Raw genomic sequence first — 21,742 nt, forward strand, 5'->3', positions numbered from 1 at the left:
AGTGTCCCACACATTTCTAATATCCTGACAATGACAACTTCCCTGGAGAGAGTAAACTTGACTTCATACCAGCTCTGATTAGACTTGTAACTAAAACCACAGTTGAGATGATATACTTTTCACTCAGATTCTCAGCTCAGTTTTGAAATAAAATATTGTACATGTGTATTGATATAAAATAAATAAATTGTGGTTCCTGCCAGCATTTTAATTAAGCTAGAAATAAATGACATCTTTGTAACAGTTTGAGGTACACAAAGAACATGAAATCTGGCCTGTGTTTCTCAAACTGGAATCATCCTGTTATTCTTACAGATTGGCTGAAGGTGTTTGAGGTGATATCCAGGCCATCTTTCTCATGATCAGCTAACTGAAGCCTATTTTTGTAAAATCATAGGCAAATGTTAACCTTATAGGATAAAGCAGATATCACTGCATCTTAGAATCTGGTCGTATTTGTAATGTAGCAGGTCCTTGAATGATGTCGTTTTATTATCACGTTGATGAGAGAAAAAAATCGATTCCTGTCCGGGGCCACTGTCTGTGTGGAGTTGCCACACTCCCCCGTGTCTGCATGGGGTTTTCTCCAGGAACTCTGGTTTCCCCCCCACACCCCAGAGCTGTGCCCGTGAGGTAAACTGGGGTGTCTGATTGTCCCAGACTGAGGGAGTGCGTGTGTCATGCGCCCTCCGAAGGAAGGGCGTCCTGTCCAGGGTGGGTTCCAGGCTCCAGGCACCCGCGACCCTGAACTGGGATAAGTGGGTTGGAAAATAATTATCGCACTTGTTCTTATGAATCTTTATTCAGTGTATGTATAGCTCACATTTACTTCAGTGTTTAATATGAGAAGTGTTTTTGGGTCTTTATTCAGAAGTTTGGTGATTTTTGGGGGGCCAGACGTGTGCTGTGGAACTTTTCTCTTGTTCATATCTATTAGCCTGTGGTAAAATTGGTTTCATTAAACCTTGTTTTGCTTAAAGTCTCAGTTTCCAAGAACCTATCAGTGACATTTAGGGAAGACTTAGTGTATATAAAAGCAGGAGATTGCTCATGATGATTCTTTGTTCTGGAGCAGCTTGAGCCTTGCCTCTCTCGCACAGGTGTTTCTTGTTCTTGGGAATACATAGCATGGTTCCTTCCTTTTCATCTGATGTCCTAATTATAGAATCATGAGAATTTCCCCAAACTCGAATTCTAACAACTCTCACTGACCCAGACCTTTTTTCTGGTCCTTCTGTTTTCCCTTATTTGTGTGGGGTGAGGGGAAGGAGGGAAGGAAACAAACATTTTTCTGTCTCTGGACTTTGTTTCTTGACTCTTTTTTTAAATTAGATTTTTGCTGTTCTCAATTACTATCATTTTAATATCTGGCAGGATAAGCACCTTCAGCTTTTGTTTTATTTTCTTCCAAAAAAGTCCTAGCTATTCATTTTCTTTTTTTTTTTTCTTTTGTATATGTTTTTAGAATTAGTTTGTCAAGCTCTTGCCAGTTCCTGAGATACTTTGTAAGAAATGCACTGTTATGAATTAATTTTAGAGAAACTTGACATCCTTAAAATGTTAGTGCATCCTGTCATTGAGCATCTCCTCTCTCCATTTATTCAGAGATTTTGAATGTCCTTTAAGATTTTAACATTTTCTTCTTGAGAACCTTATGCAGTCATTGTTAGGTTAATTCCTAGATATACAAGGTGGGGCAAAAGTAGGTTAATAGTTGTTCATATGGAAAATAATGCAATAATTAATAAACAATAATATAAGAATAAAGTCTGTATCACGTACTTACAACTGTAAATCTTACTTTTGTCGCGCCTGTATTGTCTCTTTGTTCCTGTTGTAATTAGTCCATTGTTTTCCCATTTCCACACTGATTATTACAGTACAGAGGAGTATTATTCATGCCATGTATTGGTTTTGTATCTGACAGTTTTGCAGAACTCGCCCATTAGTTCTTTACCTTATACCTTTTGATTTTATTTTTAATGACCTGTGGGTGATAAATTCTTTTGGTTTTTGACTCTCTTAAAAAGAAGTACAAATTGGTAGTTACAAAATTGTCACAGGGATGTAAAGTACAGCATAGGGTACGTGGGTTAATACCGTAATAACTACATATGGTGCCAGGTGGGTACTGGAAATATCGGGGTGACACTTTGTAAAGCATTTGATTGTCTAACCACTATGCTATACACCTGAAACTAATACAAAATAGTATTGAAAGTAATCTGTAATTGAAAAAAATATATTTACAAGATATTTTCACTGGGTAAAGACAGTTGGTGGTATTTTCTTTCAGTCCGTTCAAGATGTCAGTTGCCTGTTTCCAGCATTTTTCCATCTTTAATGTTGGTATTGCTTGTTTTGAATTCTTACCCTCCCTGTTCCTTCGCTCACTATGTCAGTGATTTTTCCTTTGTTTTTATTTTCTTTGGATTTTGTTTTTTCTTATGGTGTGGGGGAGGGATCTTTGCCATTTCTTTGCTTCTCTCTCATCAGTCTTTCCTGTGGCTATTCTGAATTATTAGCCTCTAAAAACACCCCTTGGTGGTTTATTAATCAGGACTGTTGTTTTTATCTTCTTCTGGTTCCTTGAGTTCTGCCCATAATTTTATTCTCTGCTTTCTAATCCGGCTTTTCTCTTGGATTTGTCCTCTTTAATGAATTCAGTTATTAGCTTCTTTTTAAATCTTTATTATTTTTTATTAAAGGTATTTAGAGCTCACTTAATTTCCCACTGTTATTGTTTCAGATGCATCCCATTAATTTTGGTGAAAGTTCTGGTCATTATGCCTTAAAAATGTTTAGTTCTCATGATTTCTTTTTGAAATCACACATTTTTATTTTTTATTTTTTTTACATATATATATCAAATATGTCAGATATTTTCTAGTTATCCTTTTATTATTTGTTTCTACCTTTATAATATTGAGGTAAGAATATCATTTGTTGAACTTTTGGTGATTTTTTGAGGATCCCATTGTGGCTATGAAATGATTAAGATCTGTGAGTATTTCTGAGTGCTTAAGAGGAACAGGTAGTCTGTGTTTTTTTTAAGTTCTTTGCGTTACTATTAATTATTGTGTTTGAATTTTCTCTATCATTTCTGAGAGGGGTGACTCAATATTGTATGTAATGTAATATTATTAATCATTTACTTAAATTTCCTGTCAATTCCTATGGGGGGACATATTAAATTACCCAGTGGGAATAGTTGATATATTTATCCCAGTAGATCTGTCAGTTGGTTACTTATGTATTTTGTGAACACATTTTTAGGTCCATAATACTTCTGTGATTGTTGTATTTTTCTTCTGCATCATTTCTTTTATAAGGAGGCAAATTCTCTCTTTGTCTTAATGATGTTTTAGCTTCAAATTCTGTCTGATAGTAAAAATTGCTACACTGGCTTTCTTCCATTTTATACTTCTCTGAAATATATTTTCCGTACCTTAATGTTGACTGTTCGAGTCATGATTAAAAAAAAAAAAATCCAATCTGAGAGTTTGTCTTTTGGTTAAAGTTTCATTGCTTTACCTTATTATAATTACTGCCCAGTTGGGCTTTTTTTTTGCCATTTTATTTTGTGTTTTCTCTTTACCATGCTTGTTTTCTTTATTGCTTATTTTCTTACATTGCTTTTTTCTTTTTTACCTCCCAATGGCAAGTCTTTAAACCAAATGCCTTATGTTCTTCCTCAGCCTCCAGTTCTTTGTCATCCTTGCCTGGTATTTTTCCAGCTATTTTCCCCCATCTCTTTACTTTCCTGCGTTCTTCTGAGACTCCTAATGCTTCTACTTGTAGCCTCCAAATCTCTTATCTTGTATCTCATTCTGGACTGCTCCTTGAGTTGGTTTTCTCAGGTATGATATAGATTTTGGGGGGCTGTTGTCTTTCGTTCATAGTTTTTGTGTTCCTAAGCTGTCCTAAAATTTTCTCTTTACTCACTTTGAATTCTCTGGAATGATCACCTGCCTTGATAATGACATCCACCTGAGACTAGAAAACTTTGATGGAAAAAGGGAGTCAGGGGGGAAATAGAAGAAAAGATCATAACAGGCAATGAACAGAGAGGCAGAGAATCTACACAGGATATTAGCTTAACAGAATCCAATTGTGTTCAAAATAGTAAAAATAAGAATATAACCTGACCACGTAGAGTCTCAGGATCTGCTGCCACATGGTGTTTTCTTACTGAATTTCTTCACTGATGCCTTATATTGAGAACCACTTACCTTTCTCTAAGTGAGAAAACAAGGCCCTCTCTGAAGCAGGAGTTGTGTGGCTCCGTGGGAAACTGGTTTGGAGTTAGGTTTGTCTAGGGGGCAGGGGAGAGAGAATGAATGAATCTGATAGAATGAGGGAATGAAAGAAAGAGATGAACTCTCATGCATTGAGTTCCTCTCTGTGTATCTGCCTCTGTGCTAGGTGCCATCCCACAGTAGTCTCCTTTAATTTGAAACACAGACCCGTAGCTCTCATTCCCATTTTACAAGCAAGCCTAGAGAGGACTGACTCACGGTGGGAGCAGAGTCCGAGGAGAGTCACTAGCATTAGAATCTCTGGGATGACACAGTCACAAATAGGAGGAGCATGCAAAAGTCATATTGCTCGAGGTTAACGCGTACACTGTGCGGTGACACTGTGGGGAGGGGCCAGGGAAGCCCCGTGTGCTGCTGAGATAATCGGCGCTCGGAGGAGCCTGCCTTTTTCATGGAGCCCCGAAGGGTGGCAGCAGCTGAACCTGAGAGCAGAGCCGGTGAATTGGGCTGGTCCTGCAGTAGAACAGGACAGATCCTCCTCGGTCAGCGTTCATGGGGACCTTCACAAGAGGCTCTGCAGAACACGTAAAATTTATCTCAAAACAAATGACTAGAAAGATTTTTTTTTAAACCCTGAGAAAAGTAGTTGTGTGATGTGCTGACACAGCCGGGCTTCTGTCGTTATTTATCGTGCCCTTTAAGCTTGGCCTTTGCTGCTGGGAGGTGGGAGCAAGGAGAAGGCTGGCAGCTGTGGGCGGCAGGAAATGGGGAGTCCAAGGAGGTTCCTCTTGCAGCGGAGGAAGAGCCCCAGGCTGGAAAGGGCATGCTTCTGCGGCGGCTGCCCTGCCAGGCGGGAATTGTCCTTCCTCTGCGTCCGTGTCCATGTGTCATTCATAACCTCTCTTTGCTGCGGTGATTCCCTCTCCTATGGGTTTCTGTGCAGTGTCTCTGAATAGCTGCAGGCGAGCGGGGGACCTCTGTGTTTCCTCCCTGCGCTCGGGGAGCTCGTTAGCCCGGGAGTGGGTGGCGGTCGCTGAGGGGCCTGCGCGGGTTTCCATGGCCTCACGGGAGAGCCGCGTCCCCGAGCCCGGTTCCTGCGGGAAGGCTGGCCCGCAGGTAGAGATCAGGGCTCGGAAGGAATGGAACTTAATGATAAAAATGAGGTCTATCCTGTCTGGCATTCTTGTAAGAGAAAAGAAGAACACATTTAGAAAGAAAGTTTATGAAAATAAAGTTGTGGGTGAAAATGAGTTTGGTTGCCACTGACCGTCTTAACCAGAAGCTAATGCGAACAAAACATAGTGTGCTAATAATGTGCTGACCGGGGGTGGGGGGACAAGCTGTTTTGGGACAAAAGTATAATACGCTGCTGTACCTGTGCTCTAATGTATGAGTGAAAAATAACTATCTAAACTGTTACTTTAAAAAAAATTGTTACTTTTAATGACAGAGACATGCGGCACAGTTCAGTGAGATTCAACAGGCCCCTGAAGAAGCGTGGTTCGGTGTTCTGCAGATGCTCTCAGATCAAACAGTTTTTTGTCATCCTGTGAAAATCCCTCCGCAGAGGGAGGCGATGAGAGAGCAACTGGATCAGCATGCATTTTCGTTTTTCTCTGGAAAAGCTTCTGACTCTTAAGAGGTGTTAAGCCAGCTCCTTGAGTGGAAAGCAGCGAAGGGAAAAAGAAAAATCACAACCCAGCAGGTCAGGAGACTGTAATTTATTATCAAATTAGTAGCTAGACGATGTTTTATTGTCTGCTCTTCCTGATTTTGCGTAGGATTTCCTTTCTCAAACAGCCGTGGCAGGATGAGGGCGGGAGCCCCCACACGCAGACTCTCCCTCTCCCTCACCCTAAATTCAGTTCCGAGACAGGGCAACTGGGTGACCAACTGCACTTTCTGTCTGCCTTTCTGATCAAGTAGCGTGGGCATTGGTGATGTGAACCGAGTCCATTCTAATAAAACACACAGCAGCAGGACTTAATATTTCACAACACGTTTCATACAAAGGATTGATTATGTACCTTTGTAAGCTGAGTCTGAATAGTCAGTTTTCAAAAATGATTTAAGGGGTAATTTGTTTTCCATTGCACCTTACTTACCGAAAGCCATTTTAAAAACCCCAAAATAGTACTTATTTAAATATATCACTTAAAAAGTAAATGTTTTAAATGGTGAAGTACTTTTCCTTCGTTTTTCACATCTGCTGACTTAGGTGAAGTCTCCTATTCAGAATCTGCCTTCTCTGGCCTTCTACCCCCAGGCACAGTTTTTGAGCACACTGAGCATATCTGATCCCAGTGGTCAGAACCCAGTGATCTCTGAGGGTTACCATGCCTTCCTTAAGCGCTTGCCTTCAGCAGGAGAGAGCCTCCTTCCCATGTCACTCCCAACCTGCTGTGTCCCAAGAGAAGTGTGTGTGTGCGTGTGTGTGTGTATGTACGCTCTGTGTGTGTGTGTGTGTGTGTGTGTGTGTGTCGGTATGTGGTGGTGGTGGTGGTGGCAGGGGATGGGGGAATGTTCCATGTTGCCCTTGCACAGACATATACTTCTGTTGACTGAAGTAAAGTACTTTTAAAGCTTAATCTAGCACATTTTAAGTTAGGACTGACTTGAGGTTGGCTCACCTGTTAAGTTCTCTGTTCTAGTGCCGTGAAATCTCCTTTGGAATGAAGTATGGGCATGTATAAGTGATCTCTTTCCTCTACCATCTTTGCGTCCTGGTTTCTAGTAATATGCTTTTATTCTGATACAGTTTTGGTTTAGATGCCACATACAAAATATATGCATGCTTTGACCAGGGCTAAAAGCACCAGTATTCAACATATAGAACTTTAAATTGGTTTGGAGTATCTGCAGATACACTTATAAGCTCAGTTTCATTTCAGAAGCAGTAAAAATATTACAGCTATACTTTAAACTTCAGCAGTGGCTTTGAGGTAACATTAGCCTTAATTTCATGGGCAAGTGAACTGCTCATTACAAAGGAAAACTAATTCTGATGCTAATTTTATGGAGGTTTGTTCCCTATATGAAGTAAGCTTATATCATATCTTAATGGGAGAGAATGGATTAGAGAAAATTTGTGACCAAATTCTAGCTTCAGACAAAAAAGTTGAAAATACAAAGATAAGCTTAAAATTTATGTTCTTTGGATAAACAGTTGCTTGTGACCCACCCAGAATCTTCAGTCACATAACTTTTATGGTCATTAACCTAGTTTGCTTTAAGAAATTTTGGTCCCTGCTGGTAATACAGTGCCAACCGATACAAAAGTTCTGGGATTTTCCCTTCCTCAAAAATAGAATACATGATAAAAGCTCAACCTGATGATATTTGAAAAAGAAAACTTGAGGTTAAATGAAAAAATGGGTTGAGAGGTTGGAGAAAGAATGTAAAGAATACTGTGAAATCCTCCTCTCTTCCTTTCCCACAGCTCCTTAAACAAAGCAATTATTAGGCGGCTACCTTACTGAGAAGCACGGCTTCATTTTTTTTGGAATGAAAGAGGTAGACTAATTTAGAGCTCAGTCCTTAGATTGGTTTTCTAATCGTTATTTACCTATTTGTTAGTTAGGCAACACTAAATTTCTTTATTTTCTACATAAATGTGTTTGTGAATCTGTACACAATATTGTCTCATCATTTATATTGGAGTGCTTTAATTTCAGTTATTTTTATGGACAGATTTTCACTAAGGAAGTTACCCATGGATAGATATATAGAGGAAATTTAAATATTCTTTAATACGTAATATTTTCAGAGAATTAACTATTTGGTCTGTATATCATAAAATAAGTAGAGTTATTGGCCTTATAAAATAGACAGTTTGTTGAAAGTTGAATTTTTTTCATACTGAATCCAAATATTGAGACATCCATAATTTAGAAAAATAACTTCCTTGCCATTGCTTTGTAGACTGCAAGTAACATGGGTAGCCTTGTCTCTCTGTTGTATTTGCAGCATTACAAGTATTTAATAATAAATAAAGTATATGTCTATGATTAATATTTTTGAAATTAATTCTGTTCTTAGGTATGCAAAGAAGAAATAACTCCTAGTGGTGGCTGTTTAAATTACATTCGGATCTCTTGAGGAACATTCCTGAACATCTTTTATGCTTATCAAAAAATGCTTTTCAATGGATATACTCCAATTTGCTTAAAATATATATGTTATTACCAAACAAGTTAAATAGTATACAGTTTAGGTTAGGAAAATAAGATTTTAATAAAAGAAGAAATGGCTTTTTTGTTTACTTTTGATGAGGATTGGAAAGCTGATTTTATTTAATGACTTTCAGAAATGTCATTAAGTAGTACATAATTGAAGCATAGATTAACAAAAGTACTTTGTGGTACTATAGATTTATAAAACTTTTAAAATTATAAATAAAATGTGACTGCACCTAGAGAATGCTTATAAATAATGTTTAGTCATTCACCTCAAAAGGGATTGTGATTTAATAAACTTAAGCACACTGAATTGGCATTTCAGTTCAGCTTTTTTTGCTACTTACTTGTTAGCAGGTACCTTATATTGTGAATTAGTTTATTGGGTGATGAACAGCACATAATCTTGCCTTCCAGGAGCTTCTTGTCTAGTAAGAGAAAGAGATGCATGAACAGGCCATTTTAATATATTATAGTAAACATTGTGATAAAGGCATATACATATAACGAGTTGTAAACTTTGGGGCAAGAGAGGAGAGAGATTTTGGGGGTCAGAGAGTCCTCTAGGTTCCCCTTTTGTCCTACCATGTAGAGGTGAGATCGCTGGTCTTGGCAGTAGGCGGTCATACAACCAACATGGGTAGGCTGTTTTGGCTGACTTGGTTTCTAAGGTCAGCTCCTCTATAACTTGTGCCTTTAGGGAAGTTACTTAGCTTTCTGTCTGTTCCTTTGTCTATGAATTAGGGACAGAAGTAAAAATGCCTGCCTTATAAGGCAGTTATAAGGGTCAGAAGGGATAATGTACCTGAATGAGCTTTGTTAAATGAGGAAACAGCTAGTTGTTAACGTTCTTGGCACTTACCTGGTGACTTTGGGCTAGTTACTGAACCCCTCTGTGCTCTGGATTTATAGTATGTAAAATGGGGATAATAATAGTTGCTCTGACATAGGGTCACTTTAAAGATTAAATGAGTTAAAGTATTTAAAGCTTTCAAAATGGTGTCTAGCACACAGTAAACTGGGCTGTCATTTTAATTATTATTCTTGCAGCTTAAGAAGTTGACCCTACCTCTCTGTGATTCTGGTGGAGGATTTTCAGCATAGTTATTTTACAGTGCTCTGAACATTAAAATTCTATGTCATTTTAATGGCTTCATAAAAATTGTATGCTGTTGGACAGCTATTATAGATGAACATTCAGAATTGGATTAACTACCCATAGGTAGGAGCGTAAGAGATGAGCATGGGTTCTGTATTAGCTCACACTTGAGGCTGAGTTGTTTGGAAATACTACTGAATTCCCCTTTTCTGGTATTCAGATCATATACTCTGCTCTGGCTGCAGAAAGTTGGTGATTAAGATGCTGCCCTTTTGATAGTCATTAATAAATTATTAATTAAAACCCCCAGTTGGGAGTGTCTCCTGCAATCCCTTCAATTGAGTGGCCACTTCTGAGAGAGAATACTTTCTTTTTATTGTGAGGTCCACACAGTGTTGATGTGTTTCCTCCAGGAAGCTTTTTCCCAGGAAAGAAGTAAGAGACAGATCTATTTTACTTAGATGGTTACAGCCGGCTGGGGTACCATTTCTGATACCTTATCAATTTTAGTAGTGAATTATAATGATGCTTCTTGGTGACACATTTTAGTTCCCTTTCCATTGGGATGCCTAACACAAAGCTTTATTTCATCTGAATTTCACTGGATCATCAGATTGGATATGTGAAAGAAAATGGACTTACAATAACAGTGAATAAAAACTAACAAAAATACTGCTTATTAAGTGTTTATATACTAGCCAAAATGCTAGGCATTTTATTTTTATTTTTTTTACTGATTTTAGAGGAAGAGAGAGGGAGAGAGAAGTAGAAACATCAATGATAGTCATTGATCGGCTGCCTCCTGCACACCCCTCACGGGAATCGAGCCCGCAACCCGGGCATGTGCCCTGACTGGGAATCGAACCTCGATCTCCTGGATCATAGGTCTATGCTCAGCTGCTGAGCCACATTGGTCATACTAGGCATTTTAATACATAATCTCTTTTAAATCGTTCAAGAACATTGTGAGATATCCCCATAGCAATTTTTTATTTAATTTCATGTATTTGAAGGGCTTGAAGCTCCCTTTGCATAGTAAGCACTCTGTCATGTATCTATTAGGAGGGAGCTGTTGGAAATTTTGGGGAGAAAGGTGGTTGAAATGCCCCAAGTCCTCCCTCAAGGTCACCTCACCTCCCTCAAGATTTCCAAGGTACCAAAAATCTACCATGAGAAATGAATCCTTTGGATTAAGTCTTCCCATCTTTGGAAAGTCCCTGCTTAAAACGCAAATGTCCCTGGAGTGGTCACTGATTAAATAGGAACTCAGGTGTGAAATTATCCTCCTGAGCAAAAATGGAGTTGGATGAAGGCTCAAGTGACTTTTAATGGGAAGAAAAAAGGTGGTGAAGTTTTCTTGTGAGTGGTACTTCCCAGGGAATTAACTGGAGGTAGAATTGGGGACCCAGGGAGGGAATATGGAGTGGGGAGGAGGAATGGGACCGAGCAGATGCAGGTGAGCTGATACTTACACTGACATCCCGAATTATGAGGAAAGCCCTTGCTGGGCTGACCCCTCCCTCACAGTGCTCTGGTTGTCTTTGCTCCTCTGCTGAGTGTCCGGGGGGGATGCCTCAGCCCCACGAGCAGGCTGAGCTGTAGCCGCTGCAGCTCTAGGATAGGGGCCTGCAGAGTCGTTCCTGAGTCGCCTTGTAGGTGTGGGGTCAGGGACATAGAAGTTGTCCCTGGAAAGCCAGCCCTTGACATACGTAGGGTGTGTATGCATGTTTCCACATCAACATTATCCCTTATATTGCTGGGCTGGAGAGATGCTCATGAATGAGTAGAGGTTAAGAAAATACAGTGGTTGATCTCTGGACTCTATCATTTAGATTCAGGGAGAGAACTCTTAGTCCTTGTAACAGAGAATATAGTATTTACATTTCCTCTGGAATCCACGTTAGAAACTGTTGGTAAAACACAGAGAAGAGATTATTCTCAGGGTTTACCAATCACTTCATCAGATACAGTTCAAAATTAGTGCTATTTATTTGTTGGATAAAAGTTGAAATTGGCTCACTTTAGAGGCACAAGAATCTCCATGATAACCTCCAAGCAACTGAGAAGTCAAGTAATAGATGTTACTTCTAGTTTAAGACTCACAGCATCAGAGCGCTTCATCCCCATTAAGATTGTAAGACAAAAATATTCTGACTTCCATATAACTTGATATGACTTCAGGTCAGAATCTGCTGGTCTCTGACTTACTGAAAAGGTGGGTACTGTGCGTGTGGATGGTAAGTGCCCCTGCGAGTGACTGTGAGGATTACATGAGGCAGGATAGTAGAGGTATTAAGTAAACAGGCTTGAAATACAACTGTACTATTTGTTAGCTATGTGGGCAACTTTGTTTAGTTTCTTTGAGTTATACATGCCTCATTCATTAAAACCCTGATTGTGGTAAGAAGTTAATGAGAGAATATACAGGGTGGGGCAAAAGTAGGTTTACGGTTGGTATGGAAAATAATACAATAATTAATAGGTAATAATACAAGACTAAACTGTGTTTCACATACTCACAACTGTAAATCTACTTTTGCCTCACCCTGTATGCATAGTGCCTGGCATGCATTAAGAGGGCTTGCCATAGGATGTAGTTTTTTAGCCAGGACACCGTTAAATTGGACATAGTTGCCAACATTTAAGTGTCAGAAGCAATCTGGGTTTCGGAAATGAGAAGACCTGGCGGCCTTGTACCTGCCTCTCTGGCTGCTTGCACTCCTCAGGCTAGATGCCAGGGGGCCTCTGGTGGGCCCCCCGCCCCGCTGTCTCAGACCTGTCTGCTCACTCACTCATGTTCTCCAGCTGATCCTGCAGGCATTTACTGTTTCGTCCATAAAGGGAGGTTTGGTTAGAAAGTGAGTAACAGTATAATACTTGGCACACAGCAGGCAGTAAATGTTTCCTTTTTCCTCTTATTAGGCCACTGGTAGTGAAGAGAACCCAGGTTTAATCTGGGGGATTGCAGCCCTGAACTTGGCTCTGTCTCCATTGACTGGGTGACCCTGAGAGACCGCTACTCTGAATCTCAGTGGTTTCTCAGGGAAACTGGAAGGTTTGGACTAGTCGATCTCAGGGTTTCTTCCAGTACTGAACTTGTCTGAAAAGTAGTATATACCACACTTAAACTTCCACAGGGTATTTTTAAAAATCTTGTATAAAATAAAATGGTGAGGTATGGATTATATGCTTCATTATATGTATAATTAATTATAAAGTGGCTGAAATAATATTCCAAGTTGTTGGTAATTCTTATCTTCTAAACTGAATAGTTAAGCCTTTTAGTCCTGTGCTGTTGACATTTTCATTGTTTATTTGGATAAAGCTATTGAGGGCAGGTGCATCAATGCTACAGCTCATGTAAAGCTGGGAGTAACAGTCATGATAGATGACAGCCTCAGGGTGGGAGAGATATCTTTGCAGAAGAGAGCAGTGGCCCATATTTGAACAAGGATAAATATGCCGTGCTGTAATTTGGGTTTGAAAAATGAGCTGCAGAAGCAGAGATGGGGAAAGAAATATCTCCAGAGCAGATAAAAAGGGCTGGAGTTTTACAGTGCTCAACCCCAGTGATGATCCATGGCCATGACTGTGTTACCTAAATAAAACAGGACGTCTGTTCATATTTATTTAGACAAGCATCTTTTCTGAATCTCTATTTTTTGTGTTAACTTTCATAGATGGATAACACATGAATAAAAATGAAATGCATACATTTGGAGTACAATAAGTCCTCACTTCATGGCTTAATGGCATCAATTGGTTCTGCAACTTTAAGAGAAACCACCTATAATGAAACCAGTTTTAACACTGGCTAATTAGTCTAAACAAGAGTTAAGTGTCTATGGTATCTCATCAACGTTATAGTAAAACGACATTGCATGAAACAAGGTTATTTAAGGAACTACTGTACAGGCTTTTTTGTTTTTTAACTAATGAAGGAGGGTGTGATCAAAAGTATAGAAACCAGATTGGAAGCTCTTTGTTAAAAGTCAGCACAGTATAGTGGAGACTGCAGACTTTGGAGTCAGATGTCTCTGAATAAAATTTTTGGCTTTAACACTTACTGCTTATGACCTTGTTGCGTAGGCAACGTGGTTTCTTTGAGTCTCATTTTTTTCATTAAGTGTAAAACGTGTGCTGTAATACTTCTCTCAAAAGTATGTTGCAATGGTTACAAGGTCTTTTTCCTCTTGTCTGTCAACTGTTGATTTCTGGTTTGATGCCATTATGGGCAGAGACTATCCTCTGTATAATTTCAGTTCTTCTCAATTTGTTGAGGTTTGTTGTATGACCCCGGAGGTGACGTACCTCAATGACTATTTGATGGGCACTTGATGAGAATGAGCATTGTGCTGTTGTTGGGCGGTGCGTTTTATAAACGCCAACTGTATCCCGTTGGTTGATGTGGTGTTCAGTTCTTCTGTGTCTCTGCTAATTTTCTATCTAATCGTTCTATCGCTTGCTGAAAGGGGGATGTTGTAGTTTCCATGATGAGATGATTTTTTACCATGTGCCTGGCCTGGTGTGCCCAGAGCAGTGGGCATGGATAACTCAGAGAAGAGAATTCGTGTGTATGTGATATTAGGTTTTCAGATATTTGTGGGGCTGCTTAACGGAAAACAGTTGGTTGTTCCTCTTCATATCAGACTATTGAGTAAAATGCAAAACTGCTATACGGGGAGAATATGTGGCTCCATACAAGGGAGGTGCTCTCACCCTGGGACTTCCCGTGAACTCAGTGTGTGTCTGTTACCGTTAGCTCTCTGGGATTTATGGAAATGCCTGCCCCCCTCATGGTGACTGAGATAGCCTAAATGCCACAGCCTCCAATTCCTTCTTTATAAAATGAATTGGGTTGGTTAGGCTTCTAGTTTTAAGTGACTTTTATTCAGATACAGACTCAACTATTTTGCCCTTTCTTTTGGCATGTTAGCACCTAGAATTAACATGGTTTCACATTCCACAGTAGCACATGCAAAATTATGCTGTCTGTTCTTTGTCCAGATCCTTTCTTAATAAACCTCTTAGGGAGTATGAGTTCTAAGCAAAAGAAAGAAGTTGCATGTTAAGTGACAAAAATTAGCCTCAGGCTTTGTTCTTTAACAAAGCAATCATCCTTGAAAGTTACATTTTATTTCTCTCTGCCTCATTTTCTGAAGAAAATTGTCAACTTATTGGGACTCTGTTTTTCTTTTTCTTTCTGGGATTAGGAGAAACTAAGATAGCTAAGCATCTATTGCTGTCAAAAAAGATACATAAATGTGCTGTTCTCTGAAACATCAGTATTTATTAATAATAGGACAGCACCACTGTATTTTAATGTCTCTCTTAAATATCATATTGCTGGAGTTTTAAACATCCAACTGAAAAATGATCTTTTAGCTGGTGATTTTAGTATAGAACAGTCATGCCAACTGTGATGTTAAATTGAGATTTGTTTCCTCCATAGTTTTTTTTTCCATTTTCAGTTTACTTTTGCTTTTTTACTATGTGCTAATGGTTTTTTTCCCGTTTCCCCCCTATTTTTAATATGGATTAAGTTTTCTTTCTCATTATTAACCCTCCACTGGTCTGGACATTATGCATTCTATTTCTTTTAAGTCTTTCAGACTTAAATTTTAACATATATTCTCTGATTTATTTTACAAAAGATGAGTCTGGCATTTAGCAAAGTTTGTGAATCAAAGAAGTAGGAATTTATTCTGGTATCAAAAGACACGATCACTCAGGGTTCTGAAATAATGGATTTGTTGTTGTTCTGTAGTCTGATGTTTCATAGTTTCTTGTTAATTATATTCTTACTAATGGTTCAGGGGAATGATCCATCACAGAGATGTGAACACTGGTAAAAATCTACTGTGGGATGATTTAGTCCATGCCTCAGCACTGCAGACTCATTGTTAATGTATCTGTAATTAAAGTAAGGTTGCTGCCAATGACTGAGTTTGATTAAGAAATGAAATAGCAAAATAATACTAATAATCAACACTAAAACATATCTATTGGAATAACATGAATTAAAGACTCATTAGTGAAATAAACTTTTTTTCCAGGTATGGAGAGAGAGAGAGAGATCCCTACAATCGCCATCTCATGGTGGTTGTCACCATCAGTGGCAGTTTTAAAGGAGAGAATGCTAAGGAAGAAAAATAATGAAACAGAGAAATGTTGTCATTTAAAAAGAAACTATTTGTACTTTGGAAATGGCCTTTAGTTTTAGCTTTCATTGAATTTGACAAAATGAAGTTCCTAGCAGCTAGCAGCTAAAGGAACAGCTGTTGGGAGTGCCATTAGGCTTAAATTTCTGATTAAAACATTGAAATTGTTTTTCTAATCTTATTTGGGTGGAAATGAATTCCCATGACTATGTTAGCAAAGTGGGCTTCCTATTACTATTTCTCCTACCACACGTAGTATCCAGAAATGTGTTGATGCAAAACAGAATCAAATCAAGTCAATTGGGATGTAGAAATTGGATCAGCCTTCTGGCCTTTTCCCTTCTTGGCTTGCTTTGTGTTATTTACACTGAGATGAATGCACAACTCTTTATGTCCAGCTTTAGTTTGTTGCTCTTTGAAAATGAAAATTGTAATGAGCTTGAATTTCACGTGGTTGTACAATAGTCAAGAGTTGTGAAAAAGGCAGTTTGGCATTCACATCTATTGTATGAGCCCTGGCCAGTGTGGCTCGGTTGGAGCATTGTCCTGTGCACCAAAAGGTGGCGGGTTTGATCCCCCATCAGGTGCCCCCTCCCTCCCTCCTTCCCTCCTTCCCTCCCTCCCCCCCTCCTTCTTCTCTAATCTTAAAAAAATAAATGCATTGTATGTAATAATATTGTATGTAATAATATATTTTCAGTTTATGAGAAACAAATTTATTTGACAAAGAAAGGGAAAGTGACTGCATAGAAAATTCAGAAGTACTTTTTGGAGCCGAGATCCTGTTTTGCAGCTGCCTCCATGCAGAATCTTTCTTTCCTAGGCCTTCTTTTCCCTGTAACCCCCTCAGCTGTCCTACAGAACGCTGCCATTTCAGGGGGAAATTTGTCGAAAACACAGGAGAAGACTTAAATTTTCTTTGCTTGAAAAGAAAGTTCATATTTCTTTGCTTTGCTTATATTTTAAAGAAACTGATGCTTTTTGAGTAACTTTATTTTTGAAATGATGCCAAATTTAGAGAAAATTCTATGGTTAGCATGAAAACCTTCACCAACGTTCACCTATTTGCTCCAATGGTTTTATCATTAGCTGTTTCCCTCTTGTATACCTACATTTTTTTCCTGAACTATTTGAGAGTTAATTGTAGACTAACCCTTAAGTATTTCAGTATATATCTCCTAAAACAATGGCATTTTCTTACTTAATCTTAGTACAGTGATAAAATCAGTACATTTTATATCTGGTCCACAGTCTGATTTTAGTTTAGTCAGTTGTCCCAATAATGACATTTATAGCATTTCCTGTACACTGGGTCCAGAATTCATTTGTATGAATTGTAGTTAGTCTCTTTTCATTTGGAACCATTTCTCATCCTTCCTTGTTCTTTCATGACCTTGGTGATTTTGAGGAGTGCAGGCAAGTAATTCTGTAGCATATACCTTAGCCTGTTGGCCTGATGTTTCTTCATATTGTAGTCAGGTATTTGTGTTCCTGTTTGTTTATGTACTTACTCTCCATTTGCATTTGTTAAGGACTCCTGGGTTCTTATTCAGTGGATTATAAACTCATAATTCGATGCTCAAATTGTCTCCGAGTTGGCCAGAGGGAGCTCCTTCTAGCTGGCTCCTTAGCCTTTTGACATATCTCCATCATAATTTGAGCATCTCCTTACTTTTCCGCATAACATGATGTTCCAGACTCATTTTTAATTTTCTTTGCTTTAGCCCCCAAATCAGCCGATCCACCCTGGAACCCTAGTTTCTTTTAGTGAATGGTATTTAGGTCCCGATGCTAGGTGTACTCATTGTTACTAGGATGTCCTAACATTTAGGCCCTCTTGGAGATAAAAAAAAAGAATAAATATATATGTGTGCATACATGTGTACATAACGTGTGTATACATGTCTGTCTGTCCATTCATCCATTAAAAACCATGAGTTCATATCACGGGTACCTGAAGTTTCCATCCAGTAGCATGGAGTTCACTCTCTCTTCTCCTGTCCATATTGGCAGCTCCCTTGACCACCTGCGGAGGACCTGGCTTCCATTACTCTCATTATACCTGCTCACTTGCTCAATCAAAAAAACATGAGCACATGTATTTTTAGAATTTCTAACCTGTACCACTGTGAAAAAGAAACCTAATCATTAGATTTCAATATTTGCTTATGATTCTTTTTGTCTTTAGACTGAGGGTATGTGGTCAAAGTACTGAATTCAGAAGTTACTTGGGCTCCTTTTTTCCTTTCTTCGATGTGATTGTTGTTTATTTGAAATACAATTGGTTTATGTTTCTCTTGTTTTCCATTGTAAGATCCCTCTCCCTATGCTAGCCTATTTTATTTATTTGAATATGTAAAATATTAATATGGTTTCAGAAATGAAAGATGTACCCAGAAATGTCATGACTCCAATTCATTTCACCCAGTTCCCATCCTAGTTCCTAGTACCTATACGTAACTAGTGCCGTTAGTTTCTGGTTTATCCCTCTCTTATTTCTTTTGCAAAAGTATGTATATACACACATGTTTTCTTTTCCCATTCTTTCATACACAAAAGGTAAGCTACTGTATGTTTTTGAACTTTGCTCATTTAAGTACAGTATATTCTCAATGTCATTACATATCAGCTCATAGAAATGTTCTTTACAGCTGCATAGTATCCTTTGTGTGGATATCACATAATTTACTTGGCCAGCTTTCTAAATGTCAGCATTTAGGTTGTTTCCAGTATTTTGCAACCAGAAACAGTGTTGCAGTGGATAACCATGTATATATATGTTTTCATATTGCTGGAGGTGAATATTTAGGGTAGATTCCTGGAAGTAAGATTGCTGGATCGAAAGGTAAACACATAAGTAATTTTGTAAGATAATTGTCAAATTCCCCTTCATTAGGGCTATACCAGTTTTCATTCCTACCAGCAAGGTGTGAAAGAGCTTTTTTTTTCCACAGCCTCAGTTAATACCCCTTGGAAACTTCTCTTTTTCAGTGTTTTCCTAGCTTGGATGGAGAGAAACAATTATGTCAGTGACAGGACTTTGTCTGATTTATCCTGCTTATTGTGTACCATTTCCTCTTGTTTTCCCAACTTTAACTTTGGTCTGATATAGCTTGGAAAATAAAGCTACAGAATCAGGTTTTATTTCTATCTTATCTACTCAAAACAGTGAACTTCTATAAACATCAGGGGTTCCCTAACTTTAGTGGGCATCAGAACTGCCTGGAGGCCTTGTTCAAGCACAGATTGGTGGATCCCACCCCTAGAGATTATGATTCAGGAGGTCTGGGGAGGGGCTGGGTTATTTGCATTTCTACAATCCCAGGCCATGCGGATGCTGCTGGTTTGGCGACCACACTGAGAACCACTAGTTATGTTAATGGGATGGCTCATGGAGTATCTCTGGGAAGTTGTTAGATCTTATGATTGACACTATATTTGAGTAATTGGATAGGACAGATGTCATCATGTCAGTATTGATGAAGAGACAAGATATCTAACAGACCTTTAAATCTTAGTACTGAAAGGTAGAATAGTCAATCTTTGTCATTCACTTTCTGAATCATTCATTTACTCATTAGATGTCTTGGCTTCCAACTACATTTTCCAGGCAGTGCAAGGGCTTTTATTTTATATACTGAGGAACTTTAAGAAAACTTAAATATATTTTCTAAGATCCAGCATTTAAAAAACAAAAGCCCTTGACTTCAGGATCCTTTGAATAACCTTGGCAAGTCTGTGCCTCTTTTTGCACATAATTGACTTACTGTGCTCGAACTGAATTAAAGCCAAAATTTAATTTTACAAACTTAATAATGGACATTATAATTGATAATGACATCTTGGTTGTTTTGAGATGATAACAGGCCTTTGGTTGAAACACCAGTTCTTTAGGGATTTATTTTGTCCCATAACAACTGCATTATCTCAGCAAAGATTGTGCTCATACCTTGACTGAAATGAAACTACACCACTCTGTTAATCCCATGTAAGTCAGTGTAGAATTGATCAGGGTACCTACTAACTAATGTCAGAGCCTAGTATTTCACAAGAAACTTAATAGGAAACTGACCGGTGCACCTTGATGTTTTATTTTGACCTCAGTCTACTCTGGCACGTGAAAGTCATTTAAAAATGTTTAAAGTGTAGATATTTAATTTTCTTATTTTGTTGTTGAGGTTATACATACACATTTCTGGTTTGGTGATAGTTAAAATTGAGAGCAGAAAAAGGAAAATTTGAGAAATATTGGTTTCCAAGCAACTGAATGCGCAATATCAGATTCATGTACCACTTGCTTAATGTTAAAATGCCTAAATTGTAAATTGATTGAACAGAAACTAAGATAGTCATTATGGTTTGCTGAATTCTAAGCTCCTTGACCTGAGCTCATTATGGTCAGGTTAGTGAATAGGACAGCAGATTCTCCAAGAAAAGGACCCCAGATACAGTCCCTTGCATGTACATGGATCTTGAAAATTAGTTGGACTTAAATAAGCATAGAGCTGTAGATTTTGCTTTAGTGAATGTGGGACTCCTGACTACAGCCCATCGGGAGGGGAATGAGCTGCAACAGAGCCGTGGACTTGCTTTCTTCACCTTCCCCAATACAGAGGACCTGTGGGGGGATTGCTTTTATAAAAGATGCAAAGAGTGCCCGGCCTGGCGTGGCTCAGCGGTTGAGTGTCGACCTTAGGATCCAGGCAATTGGGGTTCGATTCCCGGTCAGGGCACATGCCCGGGTTGTGGGCTAGGCAGCCGATCATCATTGATGTTTCTGTTTCTCTCCCTCTCCTTTCCTCTCTCTGAAATCAATAAAAATATATTTTTAAAAAAGATGCAGAGTAATAAGCCTTACATCCATCAAACCCAATAATGACTTTCACTTCTAATTCTCCCTATATCTCTCTTTTCATTCTAGAAGCTTTCCCTGTTTGATTTCATCTATGGTCATAGTTTTAATTCTTGTACTTATACAGAAGGCTTTATTCTCTTTCTTGAGAATTCAGACTCGTATATTATAATACGTACTGGGCCTCTTAACTGTTCCATTTTTAAGTGAAACTCAAAATTTCCTACACGGAATTTATCTCTTACCTGCCTTCTCCTCCAGAGAAGACTACTCTGCCTGCTCTGCTGTCCTACCTGGGGGTGATACCTGGGGCTGTAACTTGGCTTTTTTATTTCTCCCTATTACTCTCACATCCAGCCATTTGCTGTGGCCTTCCAGTTCCATCTCGATAGTCCTCTCTGGTAAGTCTACCCTCTCTTCTCTTATGGGGCCTCACTTTGACATTGGCTGGTTTGCTTGTCCCTCGGTGTGGCCCTCTCAAGTCCATCTTCTATACTGCAGGCATGATCTTTTATAAACACAATTCTGACCATGTCTCTCCCCTTTAAACACTTTTATGATGCATGATCACCAACAGGATAAAACCCAAGCTCCTTGGCTTGACCTAATAGTCCACCATGATCTCTTGTCTCCTTCTTCAGCTTTACGTCTCGCTATTCTCCACACACGCTTTAGAATGCAGCAACTCAGAACTGCTTCTAGTTCCCTGGAAGCACCACGATGTTTCGCGCATCCTCACCTGTGATTATGCTGTTATTTCCTATTGACCTTTATGCACCCTTCAGTTCTTTTGCTTTTAAGACTTTGCTCTGGCTCCCATAGAATGCATTAATTTCTCTTCATCATCCACCCACTGCCATCCCAGATTCTGTCTGTGGACCTTTCTCTAAGGTCTCCATAGGGCACCCTGTGTATATCTTTATGATGGAATCTTGTCCACTTTATTATTATTTTTTTCTAATATGTCTTTATTGATTCCAGAGAGAGGAAGGCAGAAGAAAAAAGAGAGATGGAAACATCAATGATGAGAGAGCCATTGATCGGCTGCCTCCAGCAATGCCCCATACTGGGAATTGAGCCCGCAACCTGGGCATGTGCCCTGACCAGGAATCAAACCACAATGTCCTGGACCATAGGTCTATGCTCAAGCCCTGAGCTATGCCAGCCGGGCTCTTATCCACTTTATTGAATTTATC

At 38.9% G+C, this 21,742-nt stretch overlaps 1 protein-coding gene across 4 annotated transcripts in view; it reads left to right on the forward strand.

Annotated features, from left to right (window-relative positions):
• The window catches only part of SH3GL2 (SH3 domain containing GRB2 like 2, endophilin A1), a 185,869-nt gene that overhangs the window by 62,000 nt on the left and 102,127 nt on the right, over positions 1–21,742 (forward strand). Inside the window, exons 1-2 of one of the 4 annotated variants that reach the window (XM_081151651.1) lie at positions 4,655–4,844; positions 5,710–5,964. The exons of 2 other annotated variants lie outside the window; for them this stretch is intronic. Coding sequence is in view for 1 of the 2 variants with exons in the window: in XM_081151650.1 (XP_081007776.1) it covers positions 4,812–4,844 (33 nt within the window). In the remaining variant the exon portion in view is untranslated. Of the gene's footprint in view, positions 1–4,602; positions 4,845–5,709; positions 5,965–21,742 lie in introns of those variants that run through there. One more of the 4 variants, XM_081151650.1, reaches the window with a different exon arrangement.

This window comes from Miniopterus schreibersii, assembly GCF_964146895.1.
Source record: "Miniopterus schreibersii genome assembly, chromosome: 11".
NCBI classification, from domain to species: Eukaryota; Metazoa; Chordata; class Mammalia; order Chiroptera; family Miniopteridae; genus Miniopterus; species Miniopterus schreibersii.